Below are 22853 nucleotides of genomic sequence, written 5' to 3'. Positions count from 1 at the left end.
AACGGAATACATTTGTGTGTGTATTGAAAAACACAAGTATGGATCCGGAAATACAAGTTTGAATCCTTCTGTGTGCATGTGTGTATTATGAGACTGTTCTGGGCCCATAAAGAAGAAGCAGATCAGACAGTGACGGGCGTTCATGTTTGAAGCGCTGATGATTTAAAGCTGCTTTCTTCCGCCTTCGCTGCCAAAGCAGGAACTGTTCACTTCTCTAAATGATGGAGTCCGTCCTCCCAACACACGACACACCCTGAACTCTCCTCCCTTCTTATTTTAGTTTTTTAACTGCAAGTCATTTACTAGAACATTTACAGAAGATTTTATTTTTAACTAATTTTAGTAATTTTGTATTTTTCTATACTTTTGTAATTATGTGTTTTTTAAGAACAGAGTATTGTCCATTGCTGCAGTATCTTTGAATAAAAAATAATACGTATAAAGTATGTTTGCCCTCAATAAAAACAAATAATCAATGTAACATTAAGCATCACAGCATATAGCGTGAATTATTCAAATGTTTTTCAGTCTAGAGAGAATCCATTCAGTGAGAAATGGTACATGAATTTATATTCTAAGTACAAAACTTTGCTAAATGTATCGGTTAGTTTTCATCACTGGTGTAATGTGGTAAGAAGTCGGTAATGATATCATGCACAGATATAATCAACAGACGTGCTTTTGTGTGCATTCACTGGTAACCTCTAACTGATTGTAGACATAATAATATTTTTGTTTTATCTGAGTGAGGGAGATGTTCCATGCATGTCCAGCTGGGAAGAGACCAAGGGGTAGATTTAATGTCCTTTAAGCTCCTTGTTGATCTCAAACAACTCAGAAAAAGTGGTTTATTGGCGGTGAATGCTCCACTAAGTCCACCAGTTAGGATCTAACTGTGATCAAACCAGTACTGTGGAAAAATGAAATGACCTGAAAGTTGTCAAAACAATAGAGCTATAAATAAAAGAACCATCTTTCCACCTTTCTTAAGCTCTTTTCTGTTCTTTGGTTTTAGCGCCTGGCCGACGCGCTCGCATCACTCAGATACATACTGTTTGTTTTTGGTACATTTATTTCCATGTTATCGTTTCCATTTATTCACTGTTCGTTCTCTTCTTTAACCACAAATGAAGGTATCTTACCAGATGATGTTGAAACAGTTACTCGTCACTTAAATAAACAAATCGTATCTTCTCGGCAGTGCAGTGGTCAAAAAACCGTGTGGCTTAACAACCAAAATAGAACCCAGAGAGTATAATCAGCAGGACTCTTTTAACCAGCTGAGGCAATCGCAGCACCAATCAGCCGCTCCGCGCAACCGTGGCTACGGATCCCGATCAAATGACACCAATCAATTATACTCCATTACATACATTAAATGATTAAATAATCAAAATAATAAATCAATGTTTTGGCTCCTACAATAGATCTCTATGTGTTAGTCCGTCTGAGTGATATTTTTCACTTTAAAAGAGAGCCATTAATGATGTAGGAATATTGATCAGTGCAGCTTTTTTTTTTTGTCCAGTACATGCTATAATCCACGTTTTTTAATAAACATATCAAAAACACTATGTAATTGTAAAAGGAGTTTCTGGTAGTGACGAATCTGAAGAGAATGAACATGATTTGGAGGTCACACTTTATCTCTTTTGTTTCCTTTATTGTTCACAGTTTTAAAGCAGCCTATTAAAAGCAAACAGTGACCTCAAACAGAGAGGAAGTGAAAGTAGAAATCCCCTCAGTCTTGGTGCTCTCAGTGTAACGCCTCAAGTATTTCTCTCTGTCTTGAATGAGTTACTATTAAAAGTGTTATAGATTACTCACTATCAGGATGATTAGTCCTCTTTTTGTGGAGTGGCAATACAGCAGCCTATAGCAAAACCACCACAGGTCCACACACAACCAAAAAAAACCTTAGGGAGAGGGACAGAAAAGAGACTGGATGAAAATCAATATAATTTAATATGATCTGATTAACACATTCTTGTAAAACAAAGACAAGTGTGAAAATGCAAAACATCTTGCTTCATGCAAACGTAAAACCCTCCTGTCACGAAATGCATCATGAAGATGTAGCTTCTTCTTGTGTCTAGCGCTGAAACTGATATGTTTTCATTGTATAACTTGCATTTTTTATAAACTGTACCTGTAGGCATATTGTTTATTTCCAGTAGAGTGGTCGGAGATGGGAACAACAACAACAACAACAACAACAACAACAAATACAATGCAAACAACATGACGCTATACTGTAAAAACAAACAGGCTATTTCTGTGGCAATACCTTCTTTCGGCCGCTTGGTGGCAGCAGAAACAGCTTGTAAACAACACTGACATTACATCACCTTGAAGGAGAAGTTGGTAGCAAACAGCTGCTATATTACACATCCAGCCCTGACAGGGTCACAGTAAGTCTTGTCTAGTCCACATTATAAATAAAAGGTCCAACATTAATTCTGTTGTAGCTAAATTAAAATAAGACAAAGACCGTGAACTGTACCTGTTGGCTCCTTTCTGGATTCAAGTTGGATGTCAAAGATGTAAACAAGAAAAAAAACAATGAAGTAATAATACTAATGACAACAAGAAAACGCTGTTCTTTATTGTTGCGAATTAAGTGATAACATTCACCTGAAACGTAAAGAAACACAGCAGAAAAGTATTTAAATGAAAAGTCTGGATTCAAAATGTCCGTAAACAGTTCACATGTATTGTAACGGCCTGGGTTTCCATTCTTCCCTTAAATCTATTTTAGATTATATGAGGAAATGTGTGCTGTGGAAATGTAAAATAGGCTACTTAAGTAAATGTTCTAAGTTACTTTCCTCCATCGATTTCGACCTATATTAAAAGTTGATTTACAGGAAATCTTTCAAACTGACTTAAAAAAGAAACTAACACATATTGATAATAAAACGGTGTAAAAAACATTTTCATCAAACCAGCCTTACACACTGAGTAACAGAGTGCGTAGTCTTACCGCAGTTCAAACCATCAGTTTCTGGTGAGCAAATATCCAGCTCCTCCTTGATCAAAACTTTAAGAAACATATCCATAGTTTCCCCTTTTTTAATTTGTTATCCCATCGTTGGACCTGGTGATGGTGCTATTGGGTTCATTTAATCCATAACATGATTTAAAAAAAACATAAATGTGAACCTCATGGTGGCACTAGAGGAAAGTCAGTGAGGATTCATCCTTTTGGAAACATGAATATATAAAACATTTCAATGAATGCCTCAATTGCTGCGATGCCAAGATTGCTGAGATGTTGTGGGGAAAAAAACACTATACTAATTGGCATTATTTTTTAAGTTAACCGCAGTATAATAAAATGTAAACTTCTTATTTAATCTGAAATAACCCGTCTCTCTGGCCCAGGTTACGTCCTGCCTCTGGTTGTGTGTGTCACTGTGGTTGTGCTGTTTGGTGTCGTGTTCCATCCACAAAGTTATTAGCCTTATCCTTACCCTAAATCCCAACACCCATACTTGCATTTATTATGCCAGAATAAAGATTAAGTTTTTCGAATGAGTGAACCAAAACTATCAGGATGCATCCAGTCGAATGTTGCAGTATTCTAGCCCATAATGCTTTCCCCTCTATTCTAACTCACAATTCTTTACGCAGCACATATATAATAAAAATGGGTAAAAATAAGGGGCCATATTGAAAATGTTATGCATATTGCATGCAACAGTACGTACTTTGTAAGTGCAGCTTCTGTATGTACTAAAAGTTAGGAAAAAGTATGATATTTGGGATCAATAAAGTACATCTTATGTTATCTAAATGTGCTCCACAGGTGTGAACACCGGAGGGCAGTCAGAACACTATTGATCCTCAGGGTCTTAAGAAGGTACTGACCAAATGTAAAATTAATCAGATAAGCAGGCGCTTTTTAAAGTAAGGAGCCTTAAAATGTCCAAAATACACTCCGAAAATTACACTTTTCCATATTTCTAACATTATAAAGATTATTATGAAGAAATATTCATTAAAAAAACACATTCAATACATTAAAATCATTGCTTTGCATTATTGCCAGAAAGGGTTTAGTCATACTTCACTTTCTGAAAGTTTCTTTTTAAATATATCAAAAGTTGAATTTGTTTTACATGACATGTTGTCTCTGTGGAGGAAAGTTTCATGTAATTTAATTTAATTTCAAACCTTTATTTATGCAGGTGAATCCCATTGAGATCATTGATCTCTTTTTCAAGGGTGACCTGCTGCAAGTTTACAATCCAACACGTACATTCTCACTTTTAGAAGATAAGAAAACAGATTCATTGTGTCTTGTATTCTGGTAACAACCACAATAAATGCATAGTGTTCATAACAGTATTCGACTGTAATAAATAGCAATAAATTACGGAGCCCCTAAAGCAGGGGTCTCCAACACGTCGATCGCGAGCAGTAGCTCGCCACTCGATTATAGCGTAGGTTGCTTCTTGATTTTTCGACCGCGGCTGGACAATAACGTTTTTTTTATATTAGAATTGTTTCTGTCACACGAATATAAAATTGGTCCGTGACGCAGTGATCAAGGAACAGACGTGACAGCGGCACAGCGACACCACACACGGAGCAGTCTGCTTTCTCCAGCAACACCAGTCCAGAACCAACAGCAGAATGCCCCGCTCTGAATCAGGCCCTGTCGCTGCGGCTCAGAGATACACAGGGAGGGATATGTGTTTTTTGAAAAACACTCGTTATCGTCATGTCAGGTTTTTGGTGGATTTAATCAAGTCTCGGATCGCAGAGTATGAATGTCCTCTTGCTATTTTCAGTTGATAAATACTTGTGTAAAGTTTGTGAAGGCAGGAGGAAAGCTTCCGCGATCACCGTCTCCTCTCCGTTCCTCCAAGCCCCGCCCCCTCCCTGAAAATAATGAGTGACAGGCTGATAGTGACCCGATAGAAACTTTATTATTCACTTAATCACTGATTGAGATGATGAAGCTAACTTAGTCTCATACATTCATGGGATTAATGTAACAGTAAGACATAGAATACGTGTGCACCCACATGCACTATTTTTGCTTTGATACGTTGTTGTAAATACTTCTGTTGTCTGCTGTGTTCAGACTCAAGTCATGTTTGTGTTGCCACATTCAGGACATTCAGTGTCCTTTTTTTAACAGAAGACCATTGCTAGAAGCTGCAGCTAGACTGCAGAAGTATTCGTTTTTTGTTTTTGAGGATGGAACAATTCCACACACAGATATAGGGAGGCTAGACCTATACAGATTTATTATGGTTTATAATTTAATGTCAAGACAAGGAAGAAGAAGAAGAAAAAGATGGCTGAACTGTTCAGTGTCAATCCTGTGGAGATGGAGGTGGAGGTTATAAATCTCCAAAATCATGTTCAGCTTAAGTCTCAGCAAAACTCACAACATTTCTGGAGCCTTGTAGACCCAGAAAACTATAAGAACATTCACCAAGCAGCACTGAATATGTCTGCTTTATTTGGTTCTGTTCTGCAGACCTTTGTGAAGCAGCTTTTTCTGGCATGAATGTCATGAAATCTAAATACAGAACAAGACCGACTGATGAACATGTAAATGACTCTATTAGAGCGAACCTAAGTGGGTACACTCCAGCATACACCTCTATGGTGGACTCCATGCAGCGCCATTCATCTCGATAACTGTAAAAAAGAATGAATGCACTTATTTGACCATAAGTGCATACAATGCTTGTAAGGTGGTGATTAAGGACATTTATGTGAATCTTCAGTGAAGTACTTACTATGTGGGCCATAATAATATGTGAGAAATGTTCGTTTTCTTGGACCTTGATGTGAAGTTAAGATGTTTGATAAGCTTTAGGTATATTGCAATTTCACACGTGTACACAAGTATAGCTTAATTCAACTGATGAGTGCTATGTGAATAAATGTAAGCGATGTGATAGCTCTTGGCCACTTTCATTTTTTCAAAGTAGCTCTCAGATGAAGAAAGGTTGGAGACCCCTGCCCTAAAGGGACATGAAGGAAAAAAGAAGAAAAAAACACAGGGAGAAAAAAAAAAGTCAGGATAACGAGTTAGTATCTCGTGCGCACGAGATACTAACTCGTGCGCACGAGAAAGTTTCTGGTGAGCACGAGAAAGTTTCTCATGGGTCACCAGAAAGTATCTATTTCCCTAACAGGTACATCTATGTGAAATGTACAGATTTGTTATTTATATTTATATTTAATATTGCTTTGAAAAAACTTCCAGCTTAAAAGAAGCAAATGTCTTCATATTCAGTCTTCACTCAAGTAATGTACATGTCAGTACCAGTAGAGTCAGTGTTGGAAGAAGAACTCGGCTCCTTTGCTTGAGTAAAAGTACATATGTTATGGTCTTAATATAATAATAATAATAATAATAATATAATAAAAGTCCTGATTTCAGCATCAAAATGTACTTAAAGTATAAAAAGTAAAACTTGAATCTGAATGGTTTTATGTTTTGAATAAATGTACTTTTAAGAAGTCTGACACTACAGTTTAGGAACACATTTCTGCAAAACTGATGACATTTCCATCAGCTAACCTTTGTGTTTAGAGCAAGCAAAAGCAACAGGGTGAACATGGTACTGCACTTCATGCAGCTACAGGCTTAAAGTAAAGCCTTCAATTTCCCAGAAGTCATTAATCTGAGTTATCAACAACTGTCAGGACTGTATAAGGTATATTTTAAACGCCCTTCCATAAACATGTTTCAAAAAGGTTTTATGGTCAACACGTTTTATTCTCACTGAATAAGCTTCTGACTTTGTTTATTAGCTCCTCGTGGAATGAGGGCTAAAATCAAAAGGTCAACAGTCAATGGCTTTAGTCAACGTCATGCAACAATAAATTACACCTTTCCTTTACATGTCTGACAATTAAAAGATAATTCATGAATACATAAAACAAAAATTCCTTAATATTCATGTAAAAAGGTTAAGTTATTCGGTTTGTCAAAAAGTCATGAATGTCTTGTGGGTTTTTATTTTTAAAATAAAATTCATTGTATTCCTTTTTTTTAATGGCACGATTTTGTCCGGATAATTTGTTATCAGTTAACTCCTCAGCCAACGCGGTCATTATGAAACTGTTATATGGAGTTTCATTTTTACGTCTATACTTCAGTGAGATTATTGATTTGTGTTATTTAAAGAAATAACAAGATAGAGAAAGGTCAATCGTGCCGTGCAAAACTCATGGTCACTTTTGTGATTACATTTATACTGTTCAAATCTTTCCATCAGTGACATCAAGTGAGACGTCTATCAGGCACTGTGGAGGAAGCTGTCACTCAAACATAAAGGGAACATTAAGATCAAACTGTGTCATGTTTTCTGTTTAGACAATCGGCCCAAGAGACTTTGACATGTAATACATGTGCCTGTCGAATAGGTATCTATGTCAAATGTACAGATTTTTTACTTCTATATCTAGTTAATATTGCTTTGAAAAAACGTCCAGCTTTAAAGAAGCAAATGTCTTCATATTCAGTCTTCACTCAAGTAAAGTACATGTCAGTACCAGTACAGTCAGTGATTGAAGAAGTACTCGGCTCCTTTGCTTGAGTAAAAGTACATATTTGATGGTCTTAATATACTCCGACACAAGTAAAAGTCCTGATTTCAGCATAAAAATGTACTTGTAAATCTGAATGATTTTATGTTTTGAATCATTGTACTTTTAAGAAGTCTGACACTACAGTTTAGGAACACATTTCAGTAAATCTGATGACATTTCCATCAGCTCACCTTTGTGATTAGACCACATTATGACAATTAAAAGATAATCAATGAATACATGAAAATAATGTTCCTTAACATTCATTTAAAAAGTTATTCGGTTTATGAAAAAGTCATGACTGTCTTGTGGGTTTTTATTTTAAAATAAAATTCATTGTATTCCTTTTTTTAATGGCACGATTTTGTCCAGAACGTGTTATCAGTTAACTCCTCAGCCAATGCGGTCATTATGAAACTGTTATATAGAGTTTCATTTTTACGTTTATACTTTAGTGAGGTTATTGATTTGTGTTATTTAAAGAAATAACAAGATAGAGAAAGGTCAACTGTGCCATACAACATCTGAAACAGAACTAGCCGAAATGTAGAATCAAAATACATATTCATGAGCTTTTATCTGATGTGTAGTATGAATGTTATACTGAGTTAGCTTAAGCGAGGCTACATTTTCAATATTAGCACAAAAACCACAATTGAAAGAAACACAGAAAGTCTGCAGCAGACTGCAGCTGTCCGACTGACCGTCTTTGGTTTCACTGGAAAGATTTTACACAGGTCCCTATAATGATAATTTTCAGGTTCATATTTCTATGTAGTGTCTCTACTGTGACATGTCTCCATGCTTTAATGTTCAAAAAGCTCTTTATTTTTCTCATACTGCCTGTGCTGTAGCACTACTTTTCACCCTCTGTCTGAAACCAGAGCCCAGTCTGCTCTGATTGGTTAGCTGGCCGGCACTGTTGTGATTGGTCAACCGCTTAGAGATGTCCCGCCCCTTAACCTTTCATGTACAATATGTTGGAGCGCAAGCCAATAGAAGCCCAAGTTTTAAATAGTGATGTCACCATGTTACAGAAGTAAACCAATAAGTCCAAAGGAGGTGTTTCAGGCAGGAAGGGGGGGACAACAAAGGTTGTTCATTTGTGTGTATAAATATACAACACAGGCTATATACATATATATATAAGTATACATATACAATTATAATTAATACAATTAATACAACTGTTAATTTGATTAGAGCTTTGACACATATCTTTATTGATGTATGACGACTTCCCCGGGCAATATCATATGGTATAGCTAATTAATCAAACTGGGTCAAAACGTGTTGTGCCCACATGCAAAGGTTGTACGCTCTGGCTTATCCCTGCGTGGTATTATATAGTAATATCAAACAGCTATGTTCAATTCCTTTAATTGTATATTGCAAGTGCAATAAGAAACTACAGGGACGTGAATCTACGTCGGTAATATTAACTTTATTTAATACAAGATGTACATCATACAGCCCATGTAGTATAATATTTTACAAATGATGAATTACAGCAAACATGTGCAATATATCCATTATTACAGCTCCGTGGGCTGGCAGTAAGGCGATATGGGTCCGTTCTTATTGTGCATCCATGGGTAAAGGTAAAACGCATGTAGTGCTGAACACGTAACATGAACGTGCTGGGCGGTGCGGTCCCGTGGGTTAGATGCGCGTTCATAATGCCGAGGAAAATAACTCTCAGAATAACGTTATTAGCACATTTTTACAACTTGAGGACCGAATGTTTTTAATAAGGGCTATACAAACGTTCATACTGGGTAGTTTATTTAGTTAAAAAAATTATCCAACGATTTACAGACCACTCTTTCCCCATGTAAGTCAATGGGAAAAAGTGTTTCCGGGCCCAGCAACCTAACGGAAGTGTAGTACCGCCGTTTGTCCACAACGAATATTTTTCTCAGAGTCCGGCGCACTTCCTGGGGGCTTGGACGCGAGGCGACACAACAGTCGGGTCCGTCTGTGTCAGTTCTTTGGTGTCAGCTTGGTGTGTCCCTACCTTAAAGGTAGAACGCCACCTGGGTTCATTTAGTGGTAACATAAGGGCAAACCTAAAAAACCTTGGTGTTACCTTCGATCAGTCTATGCTACTACAAACATATCAAACTCCTGACCCGTACCTGTTTTTTCCATCTCAGGAACATTGCCAAGCTCAGGGGGGTTCTATCAAATGCAGAAATGGAGATGGCTATCCATGCCTTCATTTCATCCCGGCTTGATTATTGCAATGCCCTTTTTTCCTGCCTCAATAAAACATCAATAAAGCAGCTACAACAGGTCCAAAATGCTGCAGCCAGCATTTGTGTTTAGAGCAAATTATGAAATGCTGCCTGTGCTGCAGCACCTCTTTTCACCCTCTGTCTGAAACCAGAGCCCAGTCTGCTCTGATTGGTTAGCTGGCCATCTCTGTTGTGATTGGTCGACCGCCTAGAGATGTCCCGCCCCTTAGCCACGTACACTGTGTTGGAGTGCCAGCCAATAGAAGCACCCGTGTTACATAATTAGGTCACTGTGTTACAGAAGTAAACCAAGAAGTCCAGTGGAGTTGTTTCAGGCAGGCAGGGGGGGTACTTTAGGATGTTAGCCTTTACAGACCATTTATATTCCCCCCCAAAAAAAGCCCCCAAACATCATAACAGGTTCCCTTGAATGTATTTACTGTACTGTCCAACATTAGGAAGCAAATGTGTTCGAATTTAGTGTTAGGGATAATATGAAAGGTTAAAGGTCATGTGTTATAGTCAACATCATGCAACGTTAACATTACATTTTCCCTATACATGTCTTGAATTTGAAAGATAATTACAAAAAAGTACTAAAATAAAAACGAATACATGAAAGTCAATGTTCTCTATAATGCACGAGTAAAGGTTTAAGTTACTCAGCTTTTCCTTTTTATACATCTCACTCAGGAGAAAATGATGACCATCATGGGTGGTAAATATAAATATATTAACTATATAATTAGTTTGATTTGTTTTACAATACATTTTGTGTGTCTTTATTAAGCAAATCATTTACCATTGAACACCTAAATCCACCCGTTTAGAAGATCATAAAAATGTTCCCTAAAGCTGTTTTTTTTCTCTTTTGCTTTCTGTTGCACAGGGAGGAGATAATTCACACATTGTATTATAGGCAAAAACAAAATATCGTAAGTAAGTAAGTAAAACTTTAGTTATATAGCACCCTTCTCAACACGGATGTACAAAGTGCTTTACAGTACAGTACACAATTCACAGTACAACTATATCATTTAGAATAAAAGGCATAAAACAACAGCAGGTAATACATAGGATAAAACATACGATAAAACCAACCTGGTATCACGGCAAGACGTGAACATGTGACGATTTACCATGCTGGGAGACGTGAAGATGTCACGATTTTGTCCCTTTAAACGTGAGTTACACGGTATTGTTAACCCATGTTAACCAGTGGAGAAATACCTGGAAATGCCAAGCAAATGCTACTCCGACGTAATGATTTATTTTGTAATAGTCACACTCGATTTCGCTGATTTTCTTGTTTCCCCAGCTGGTCGGCACCTCTTTTAGCAGAAACAAAGGCTACATTAATGTATTAAATCGATAATCCGTGCGTGTGGATGTGGAATTAACGGACGTGACGTTGTGCGATTGCATTGCCAGGCAACAGCTTCGGTTCATGTTAATTTACAAACTCTTCAACTAGAACTGTATTTATATTTAAAAACATGTTAGAAGGCCTCATGAAATACTTTAATGTAAATTAAAATGTAATGGGGACCTATCATGCAAAATGCACATTTGTACGTCTTTTATATATGAATATGTGTCAGAAAACACAACCCTCTCTCTTTTCCTCCATACCCAAAATCTCTAAAAACGGGGCTGCAATCGATCTGATACAGACTGATCCAGATTTGAAATTTCTCTGACGTCAGGAACGAGGAGCTCTGCCTATATGGCCAACTCTCCACCTATCAGGGGAATGAAAGGTTGCCGTGGCAATAGTAACAGCATGGTAACAGCATGGTAACATGACGCTCGTGCCTCGCCCCCCTCCTTTCCAGGGGGGCGTGGTCAGCTGCAGCTCATGCAAAGGCAGGGCTGGAGGAGAGCAAAATAGAGCAAAATGAGGCATGGCTAAAATGCATGATCCGTTTGGTATTTTGAAAAAAAAACTTCACAGACATGTTTTATATAGGTATGGCCCTACAATATATTATTCAAATATAGCATGATAGGTCCACTTTAAATGTGAAGGAATGTGTGTATAACAAAATACATCTGTCATAAACAATACCGGAAACAGACGTAGGCAAGATACTCAGCTCGATGATTGGATGGTTTAGCCGCAATGCACGCTGGGATATGGTGTTTATGCGATGTGAAATCAGATAACATTTAAAAAATAAAAAAAATACTTTATTCCGAGTGTGCTTTCTTTTCTCTTTGAAAGTCATCACATAACGGCATTGTAATACACGGTTCGGCTGCATTAAATATTACACATCTGCTGTAGTTCTCTATTTATAGAGCCCTGATGAGAAGACTTCAGACAAACAGGAAGAACTGCCGCCAAAACTGAAAACGTGACGTGGATCATAAATATATCAGCAATTACATTTATTTTCACGCAATACGTCTCCTTGCAGTATCAACACTAATTCGGCTGACTTTTATATTTGATCCAATTGGTAGATAGGCTGTATTAACACCATAACGGTGCACAGCTGATAGAAAGGGACACCTAGTGGTTAAAGCACGTTATTGAATTTTATTATCATAGCAGAGGTTTTTATTTTCTGGGGGAGTTTGTTCCAAAGCCTTGGGGCCACTGCCTCAAAGGTACGGTCACCCTTGGTCTTTAGCCTGGTTCGGGCACCCTAGGAGGCCTTGGGGTGGATCAGGTCATTAATGTAGGCTGGGGCTTGGCCATGGAGAGCTCTATATGTAAAAACTAGGACCTTAAATTGGGTTCTGAGATGGACAGGGAGCCAGTGCAGGGCAGAAAGAATCGGAGTGATGTGGCATGTTTTTTTGGAACGAATGAGCAATCTGGCTGCAGCGTTTTGGACCTGTTGTAACCGGTTTATTGATGTTTTGTTGAGGCAGGAGAACAGAGCATTACAGTAATCAAGCTGGGATGAAAAAAAGGCATGGATAGCCATCTCCATTTCTGCGTTGGATAGAACCCCCCTGAGCTTGGCAATGTTTCTGAGATGGAAAAAACAGGTACGGGTCAGGAGTTTGATGTGTTTGTCTACAGCATAGACTGATCGAAAGTTACACCAAGGTTTTTTATGTTTGCCCTTATGTTACCACTGAATGAACCCAGGTGGCTTGCTACCTTAGAGGTGATGCTGTCAGCCGCTAATATCAAGACTTCCGTTTTCGATGCAATGAGCTGTAGGAAGTTGCTTGACATCCACCCCTCAATTGCAGACAGACATGTGATGAGGGTGTTTACATTTTCCATTTTGACGGGTTTGAAAGAAAAACATATCTGGATATCATCTGCATAACAATGATACGAGACACCCTCAAATTGGCTAATTAAGCGGCCCAATGGGAGCATGTACAGGGCAAAAAGAAGGGGGGCTAAAACAGATAGGTGATGAGAACGGGCCCACCGCCACGGAGAAAATAGGAAGGTCAGTTGGGATATTTTGCTTTAAAAAAAAGAACCTACATTGTGTTTTCAGGAATCATACTATGACTGTTTGCTATCTGTTTTTATGCACTTATCTTTTTCAATATGTTTTATATCTGTGTTTCGGATGGTGGAGGGTTAATTATGACCCCACCCACTAAATGTCAACTCACTTTCATTTTGAGCTCTTTATAAAGACATTAGTTTCATGCTCTCAGTTCTCTTCTTGCTCACTCGTTGACACAGAGCTCCTTCACATCGAGCAGACTCCTTCGGGTAAGTTATCTATTTAGTAAAGTTTATTATGCAAACAAAATGTATACATGCTTTATAGGATGTATAGCTCATGATATAAACCAATTTGTGATTTATACGTTTTGCATCTAATTCAGAACTGAATACTACATTTGTTCACCTAATATAATATTTAAATTTCCATTGCTACCATTATGTTTCCAGTTGAGGTGGTTCCCACAGAGAAACACGATCTCTAATCTGCTGCCAACGAGAGAATAATAAACCGTGAGGATGCCAGGTACTGTACGCAACATCGTCTTTAAGTGCATTCTTCACTCGAAGAAATATACTATATTTAGGATTAACAGTTAGTTGATTTCTGACTTTAGTCAAACAAAGAACATTGCATTTCATTGGAGACAAGATTAATAAGTCTATCAATCTGGAGATTTTTAAATTAAAGAACTTGTTTTCCTGTGACTTTGTGGAGTTTAAAAGATTAACTTGCCTTCATACGTAAATAACGAATCATTGTGTCATTGAAATAGTTGTCAGTCAAATGTCGTTTTTACTCCAAAAAGCTGTTGGTTATAATGACATTTCAGGAGTAACGTGTTCATATTTGTAAAAATGTTGTAACACTAAGAGCATAAAGAGCATCTGAAATTATTTGAATATGTGTTTCATGTATAATAAACAAAATATTAAATGCATGTCTCTTTTTGCATGCAGTTGTGACCCAGGACCATTTTGCAAGAGGTGCCTATGTAGTCGTAGAAGATGAGGATGAATCTGGTGTGACACTATCTGCAGGATTGGGTCATGTACGAGCTGAACGTGGCAATATTGAAACTGAGATCAAAGGGCCAAATTACGGAGCCGGAGTGGTGTCCTCTGCAGAGAGAGATGAATTCTTCTCCAAAGTAGAACTGGCCAGTGCTTCATTTACTGCCGGCAAAGTTAAAACTGAGGCCAAACTGCCCAGTGCCAGCGCCGCAGCGATGTACTCTGCAAAGGGAGCTGAAATCTTTGCCAAAGCAGAACTGATCAGTGTTTCAGCCTCTGCCGGTCCTATGAAAGCTAAACTCGGTGTGTCACTAGACACCGGTATTGGTGTTGGTGTTGATGGTGTTCAGGCACAGTTTCTGGGAACAGGCTTCTCCTTGGGCCGAAAAATTGGCTTTTCTGTGGGCGGCAGTGGGTTTGAATTGAACTTATGGTAGAATGCGACAAGTTTATGACAAATGCATCTCTTTGTGAGTTTGCTCTCTGTTCCAATTATTTGACACAATTATAATTAAGACCTGCTTGTGGAAATGTATGACTTCACTGCAGATGAAGCATTGTTTAATAATAGATGTGAACTGCTTTAATATAACACAAGCTACATGTAATGTAATGAAAAACACTGATATAATAATGACATTAGGAAACTTTATGAAACTACAGTGCAAATATGATTGTTCCTTTTCCTGCCAACAACATCCTGTCACTGCCTTCCAATCAACTTCATCTTGGCTTGTTGACAATAAACTTCGCTGACACTCAAGCAATGTTTTTTTACTCCTTATAAATACTATACTGTTGCATAAACAATAAAACTATAATGGTATTTTTAAACAATACATATTTTAAAATAATATGCTTATTAAGACAAAAAGCAAAAGGAAAACAGTGACATCATTTTGTGTTAACACGTTGCAACCATCACTTACAGTATCTGTGTTGCAGTATATGACTCTCTTTATTAAAATAATATTGTAAATGTAATATGTAATCATCTTCAACTAGTATGGATAATTAGCAGGAGGATGTCAGTATAATATAAGCAGACTTTGTTCACAAACTGTTGTGCTAGCTGTTAACTAAATCCATACACAGCTTTGTGTTAATGTAAGCATTTACTTTAGTATTGTTTTATTTGTTTACTTATCATATAGTAGTCATTTATTTATAAAAGGTAAAATGCCAATTTAGGAACCTGACTTATTTCAAAGGTGTGATCAAATAATTCACCTGAAATCCAGACATGCCAACTTCACATAATGCAGTCATAGCTTTATGTTTGTATTGGTTGAAAAGGCATGGGGGACAATTGGCTTCAGAAAGGGTCTTCTAAATAAGCAACACTCATACATTGTGCCCCGGATTGAATTGAATGCTCCTAAAATGACATTTAAAGCAATTTAGCAACATTTTTCAAATGGCCAAATCTGTAAAATACATGTTTTTCACTGGAGAGAATGGTAGAATAGAGTATTATGTACAATATGTCTCCACTACAGTGTAGTAGAGGTATAAAGTTACATAAACCTTGAATGTGCTTTAGTAAATCTACTTAACTACATTCCACGACTGAAAGAGTCAAAGAAATATAACTTTTTACTAATGTTGAATGCATCCCTTCCTTGCGTACATCTTACATTGATCACGCGCTGGAAGTCCGTCAGGCTGTGTGCGATCTTCTTGTTGAAGTTGTACGTTTTCACGGCGACAGCGATGCCGGCACAGTTCACCGCGAGGTCCAGCTTCCCGAACTTCTCTGTGGCCAGAGACACGGCCGACTGCACCTCTTCCTCCGACGTCACCTGGCAATTCAATCAAGCCTGAGATTATCACCCACCAGACGTGTAAATATATACAGTTTAAATGCATCAAAAGAAGAAATATATTTGTTGGTTTCATTTTTATGCAAGCAACTGTGACAAAAAAAAGGTCTGGCATAAATCTTCATACATTTGGAGCTTGAACTTTGGAGAGTAAACGGGTACGCACACGCAGTGTTGGACGTTGTGTGAGCGCCCTCTGCTGAGCGTAACAACTCAGTAATCACACACACACACACACACACACACACACACACACACACACACACGCGCACACAGTGTTGGACGTTGTGCGAGCGCCCTCTGCTGAGCGTAAAAAAACCTCAGTAATTTCAGTAACAATGCAATGCATAGCCCTTCCACTTTTTAATTCTGATATATTGCACATATAAAAAAAGTGTTAAGAGTAATGTCTCTTACTGTTTTGAATATTTATATTTCTTGTAAAACATTTATTTCAAATGTTTTAATAGTCCTTTTTTTTTACAACTTACTGCCTTTATGTATGCACCATTATACATACATTACAAATAAAAAAACGATGAAATCTATGAAGGTAGATATGGTGCAAAATGTGAGAGCGTGTAAAACCTGATGTGAGCACTTGCAGAAAAGAAATCTGAGCTTGTGTGCTTACATTTACACTTGTATAAAATATCCACGTAACTGTGAACCAAATGTACACTTGTATAAAATATCCACGTAACTGTGAATCAAATGTACACTTGTAAAAAATATCCACGTAACTGTGAACCAAATTTGAAGTCACAGAAGAAAAAAAATGAATTTAGAGATGAAATGTTCACTTGCAGAAAAATACATATTTTTAAAATATATTTTCCATTACAACTGCAACTTTATTTATTACAACCTCTCAAATCAGTCATTACAACAGTGGCGGCCGGCCCATAGGGGCGCTAGGGGCGCCGCCCCACCTCTTGCCAGATACAAAATAAAAAATATATATATATATTAAAAAAAGAAAAATAACTTTAAAAAAAATATATATTTTATATTTTAATTTTTAATGAACAAGGTAAATATCATACAATTAGTATCACAAAAATGTATAATCTACAATACAATCTCGTTTAAAATTGTGTTACGATGTCTAAAGTTACTGATAAGTCACCTGTTTCCTGCCTGGCCTTGCCCATGGCATTAGTTTATCATTACGGGGCAGAGCCCCCGAGCGAAACAGCAGCAACCAGCAGGTTGCAAAAGTCTCAATAGTAAACTGTGCCGCCGAAACATAATTTCAGCCAATCAGCGCCGTCAAATATTTTGGTCACGTGGGCGCTCACGTTGGCGCCCATGTTGCTTACGTGCGTTGACGTGAGGAGTTGTTTTTTAGACTCGTGAGTAACCAAGGTGACGCAGTATTTGGATGAGAATGGTGTGCAGGTAGAGGTAGAGCTACTCCCCAATCCTTTTGAAAGGAGAAGTTTGGGAGATAAATTGATACTTAAAGACCTTGGACCGGACCAACCCGATTTGTATATATCACAGCAAGCTCGTGAAAAAGACAAAACGTATCAACAAGGCTTCTCACATGGCTAGCTGGATGCAAACAGGTAAATGCTATCTTTTGTTTCACATGCTTGCTCTTCAAACAGCTGGGGACAGATACGATCTGTTCAGAAACTAGACAAAAGTTAAACAAGTACAAACCACAGACTGTCTGTGTCATGGAGAATACAGTCGCTGGTTTATTTACGTCTGTAGGCCGTTGTTGTGAGTGTGGACGGTCGGAGAATATATAGCGTTAGCTTAGCCAAGCTCCATTCAGGGAACAAGCATTCTAAAAGGTTTTTCGCCTGCAGTCTGTCTGCAGACTTGTCAAAGCATTAATTCATGGTTTTTACTAACCGGTATCAGTATGTTGTTACGTCGGCATCATTTTGAAATGTGTATTATAATTAAATCACGGTCAAATATGTTACTCTTGTTGTAGCTGTAGCTCCCGAGCCAGCGCGTCTTGTTTGAATGATGCGAGTAAACACAGCTGACAGCTGCGGTGAAACTCGAGCGACTAGAGCGATGCGATAGGAGCGTTTAGAGCGAATATTCGCATCGCGTCCGGTCTGAACGCAGCATTAAAGCGAGCTCCGCGCTGCACTGGAAACGCGCCATTACATCACCAGAAGTCCTAATTTAAGGGGTCATTTCTCCCAAAAAAAATGGTTTACTCACTCTATCAATAGCCCCACCACAAATATTTTCCACCAGCCGCCACTGCATTACAACTTGACGAATCTGCTCTGTGGCAGTATAAATCGACGAATCTGTGGTCTTGACTTTTGCTACACTTCTTGCGATAAATGTGTCGCAAAAGTAATTTTCACCTGTAGATGTGTGGGGAGGGAGGGGGGGTTGGAGCGAAGGGGCGGAGCTATCAGAAGGACGAGGCTCGGGTGGCTGGAGACTGCGAGGCTAACGTTCGTGTCGCTACCAGTCCACTGACATGGCGCATCCATCAACGGTAAATTTTGCCCATTACTTGCCCAGTATTACTTTGAATATTATTATTGTGATTGAGGATTAAATCCGCTTTGAAGACCACCGTTTTATATCGTGCAGTTTAGCGGCGAAATAACGTCAGTCAGCCAGCTAACGATAGCTTTGTTGAGTTTATGCTAGCTAAACAAGTAGTGGTTGTAGTCTATACAGCAGTAATTCATATATTATAGCCTACTGCTTTGGCACTAACGGTTGATAACCGTTTATGAAAATAAAACCAATTGAACTGTACTGAAATAATGACAGGTTTTATAATTGTCTTAGGCTCCTGCTGTGTTTTTAAAACCTTTGTAAATTATCCATGCTATTTTCTATTTAGAACGAAGACTTCAGAATCTTAAAATCCCTTGACGTTTGTATGCAATTGTGCTAAATTCAACTCTGGAATCAAGCAAATATTAATATGTTTGCATGACATTAGTTATTTATATTTTGCCATCACTGAACTATACGTTTAATACATTTAAGTCAAGCTAAGGTACATGTGATGGTAGCTAGTTCGTGCTCTTACCTGTGAGGCCTCCTCCAAACAGCATAATAACCAGACTGTATCATTAAAACTAAGTACCAGTTCTAGATCCTTGACTTTAGACAAACAATTCAAAAGACAACATGTATTTAAAGACCAATCTTTATTTGAAGGTGCCTCTTAACCTGAGATATTAGTTATACAGTAATAGTATTGACAATCTAAAAAAACTGAGCAACTCAACAGTCAACTTTATATTTCTGATTGTCTAAAGCATTTATTATTTTCATTTGCCCCCTCTCATATTCAGTGTGGACGGATTGAGACAGCATGGTGTCCAGAGGGCTGCAGAGACTTCAGGGAGAAACCTCCGTGTGATGGACGTCCTGTCTGTTGGTTTGGAGAGGACTGAGGGTCTTTCCTCTGCGAGGAGGACCAGGCCTGATGGAGGAAACCATGCTGGGCAAAGCTGATACCAACTGCACAGGCCTAGTCTGTCACTTTATTTGACTAAATGTGTTTACTTATACATTTAATAGGTTTACACCTTCTGTCCATATGTGCTTTTTATTTAAAACATTTGATTAACTTTTGGTTCACATTTCAATAAATTGTAATTGCACTCCTTTTGTCCATTATTCTTACTGAAAATGTTAGATTACACATTCACATCTGACTGAAGATTGGCCCCATTTATTTGTGACATTGCAAACTCTGCGGTACAAGGCACAAGTGATGTGAAGCTCATAAAGTGAGGCAAATAGAAATAATCAGCTGATCGAGTGTAGATGTGGAAATAGGTGCATTCGATCAGCTGACTATGTTTTTCGCCACACTTTATAAGCCTGACTATAACCACCCCTTCTCTGAGGTGCAGGCAGTGTCACAAACAAATGATGGTCCTGATAGACTACAAAAATATTCGGTGTGCAGATCTTTGTTTTCACAATAAAAGTAGTTTCTTAGTGAATGTCCTGTACTGGTCTTACAATCTCATAACATCAGCTGTTAATGTTCCTCTTGGATGTTCTTCTTGACCCTCAGAGAAGGAGAAGATGTTGTGTCTTTCGGGCATGTCCTTTCCTAACAAAAATTACAGGAAACATAAAACATTATTGCAGAACAAGTGTGTTATTTATGAAAGAGGTGTGTTTGTGTGTTATGGGGCTGTTGATATAATTATTTTTTTAATTGTAATCAGATTATGAATGAATAGTATGAAGTTCATCAACATTGAAATATATGTTATTATCAAAATAATATTTAACTGTTATCAAAACGTAGTGCAACTGTAGAAGCTTGCTCTGTGGTCTCACTGAAAGAATAACTTTTACCACGTTTTTTACAGACAATATTGAGAGATAAATAGTAGCAGTTCTCACTGTGTTAAATATCTTTGCCTTCAATACATTAAATTAGAAAGCTGACAAAGTCATATTGCTTGTTAACATCTAAATGTGACTTTTTGCATGGAAAAAACCCTCAACTGAACTGATGTGTAGGTGATCTAGTATTTAGTATTGTTTAATGGAATGTATATCAGTGTATTCAAGTCAATACTTCATTCATTTAAACCAATATCTTTCTTGATTCTTTGTACAGTATGAAAAAAGAGTCTTAGTACCTGTGCTGAAGTTCACTGCTGTGAGGAGTCCAGTTCTGTCTCTCACTCTCTGGTCCAGCCTGTCTGCATCACCTGGACACCTTAAACAAACAGATATATATATATATATGTAAAGTACCATGTGTACAAACAATATAACTGATTCTCTTCTGTTGAACATGTTGAATTGTGTATTGTCCGAGTCAGGGTCCTTTTTATTTTACTGTAACTTTGGAAATTGTGTTACCAATGCTTACTGTTTATTTGATATCAATTTGTAATACAATTAATAAAAACAACAAGGTTTGGGTTCGTTCTTCAGATGACTGTGACGTTAACTTGTAAGCTCAATAATGAACTCCAGCTCAACCAACCATATTGTAATATCTAAGTAATCATCTTGAAATATGACATTAATAATTGTAATATACACACATCTTATTGTGAGGTTGATTTCACATACAATACTTCGACGTTAGCTAAATAGAAAATAGCATGGATAATTTACAAAGGCTTTAAAAACACAGCAGGAGCCCAAGACAATTATAAAACTTGTCATTATTTCAGTACAGTTCAATTGGTTTTATTTTCATAAACGGTTATCAACCGTTAGTGCCAAAGCAGTAGGCTATAATATATGAATTACTGCTGTATAGACTACAACCACTACTTGTTTAGCTAGCATACACTCAACAAAGCTAGCCTTAGCTGGCTGACTGACGTTATTTCGCCGCTAAACTGCACGATATAAAACGGTGGTCTTCAAAGCGGATTTAATCCTCAATCACAATAATAATATTCAAAGTAATACTGGGCAAGTAATGGGCAAAACTTACCGTTGATTGACGCGACACGAACCGTTAGCGAACAGTTAGCCCCGCAGTCATCCGGTTCGACCTGACTGTGACTGACCCAAGCCTCGTCCTTCTGATAGCTCCGCCCCTTCGCTCCAACCCCCCTCCCTCCCCCCACATCTACAGGTGAAAATTACTTTTGCGACACATTTATCGCAAGAAGTGTAGCAAAAGTCAAGACCGCAGATGCGTCGATTTATACTGCCACAGAGCCGATTCGTCAAGTTGTAATGACTGATTTGAGAGGTTGTAATAAATAAAGTTGCAGTTGTAATGGAAAATATATTTAAAAAATATGTATTTTTCTGCAAGTGAACATTTCATCTCTAAGTTCATTTTTTTTCTACAAGCTACAAAACTTATTTTTTCTTCTGTGACTTCACATTTGGTTCACAGTTACGTGGATATTTTATACAAGTGTAAATACACAAGCTCAGATTTTTTTTCTGCAAGTGCTCACATCAGGTTTTACACGCTCTCACATTTTGCACCATATCTACCTTCATACGCCCCGTAGTTTCAGAGCGCATCGAGTTTAAAATACCATCTACAAGCTGATGCTGACAGCCCCGCTCCTGCCGCCCGCTTGTGGCAGACCACACTTCCACGCTCACCGGCAGGCACCGACTGGCCATCGGGAGGACCGGGAGGGTGTGTGTATGTGTGGCCCGAGTGAGCGAGAGAGAGACCTTACGTGCATTGTTGTTGTTAGCATCTGGTGCTAGCTAGCTGCGCTAACGGATATAAGGAGCTGTTTAAATGAAAACAGAGGAGCGACATTTCGCCACAACTGCGCCGAGCACTTGATGCAGGAAGCAGACAGTGGGACATTGTAGGAGAAGTCAGCACACTCAGCACGGATAGTGCAACATGATTGCAGCGTCCAGGCAGCTCCCGTTCGAGCATATGCCTTGAGTTGCACATAGCTCCAACGATCCACACACACACACACACACACACACACACACACACTTTCTATTGTATTATTGTATGAGAGAGGTTCCAGGTTGAATTGAGGCGAATATTTGTAATGTTCAGAGGTTGTTGTGTTTAATATTCATGAGAATATTTGTCATTGTTCAAATGATAATAAACATTAGCATAAAGCATATTTGTCCACTCATATGTTGATAAGAGTATTAAAAACTTGAAAAATATTCCTCTAAGGTACATTTAGAACAGATAAAACATTTGCGATTAATCGCGATTAACTATTTTAATCGACTGACCGCCCTAAAACATACACATTGTATGTATCAATCTATATAGGCCTAGTCGTTTTTCTTGCAAGAGGAAGAGACTAACATTTGAATTCCACCTCCAGACCATTTTTTAAGTATGTAAAC

At 38.0% G+C, this 22853-nt stretch overlaps 1 protein-coding gene and 2 long non-coding RNA genes across 4 annotated transcripts in view; 1 reads left to right on the top strand and 2 right to left on the bottom strand.

Moving 5' to 3' along the window:
- Positions 1 to 22853, bottom strand: part of LOC117449570 (3-hydroxyacyl-CoA dehydrogenase type-2-like) — a 99833-nt gene that overhangs the window by 45504 nt on the left and 31476 nt on the right. For both annotated transcript variants that reach the window (XM_071203724.1, XM_071203723.1), the window contains exon 3: positions 15879 to 16043. In XM_071203724.1, the coding sequence (XP_071059825.1) occupies positions 15879 to 16043 (165 nt within the window). The remainder of the gene's footprint in view (positions 1 to 15878; positions 16044 to 22853) is intronic.
- On the top strand, positions 13431 to 15004 carry LOC139434082 (uncharacterized). Its single transcript, XR_011643496.1, has 3 exons — positions 13431 to 13494; positions 13678 to 13753; positions 14188 to 15004. It is a non-coding gene; the product is annotated as an uncharacterized lncRNA (long non-coding RNA).
- LOC139434081 (uncharacterized) lies at positions 19265 to 21575 on the bottom strand. Its single transcript, XR_011643495.1, has 4 exons — positions 21490 to 21575; positions 20675 to 20754; positions 20040 to 20133; positions 19265 to 19491 (listed from the first exon to the last, which is right to left on the bottom strand). It is a non-coding gene; the product is annotated as an uncharacterized lncRNA (long non-coding RNA).

Source organism: Pseudochaenichthys georgianus, chromosome 7 (assembly GCF_902827115.2).
Source record: "Pseudochaenichthys georgianus chromosome 7, fPseGeo1.2, whole genome shotgun sequence".
Classification (NCBI taxonomy): Eukaryota; Metazoa; Chordata; class Actinopteri; order Perciformes; family Channichthyidae; genus Pseudochaenichthys; species Pseudochaenichthys georgianus.
The sequence above is the reverse complement of the archived record's forward strand: the minus strand, read 5'-3'. Positions and strand labels throughout refer to the sequence as shown.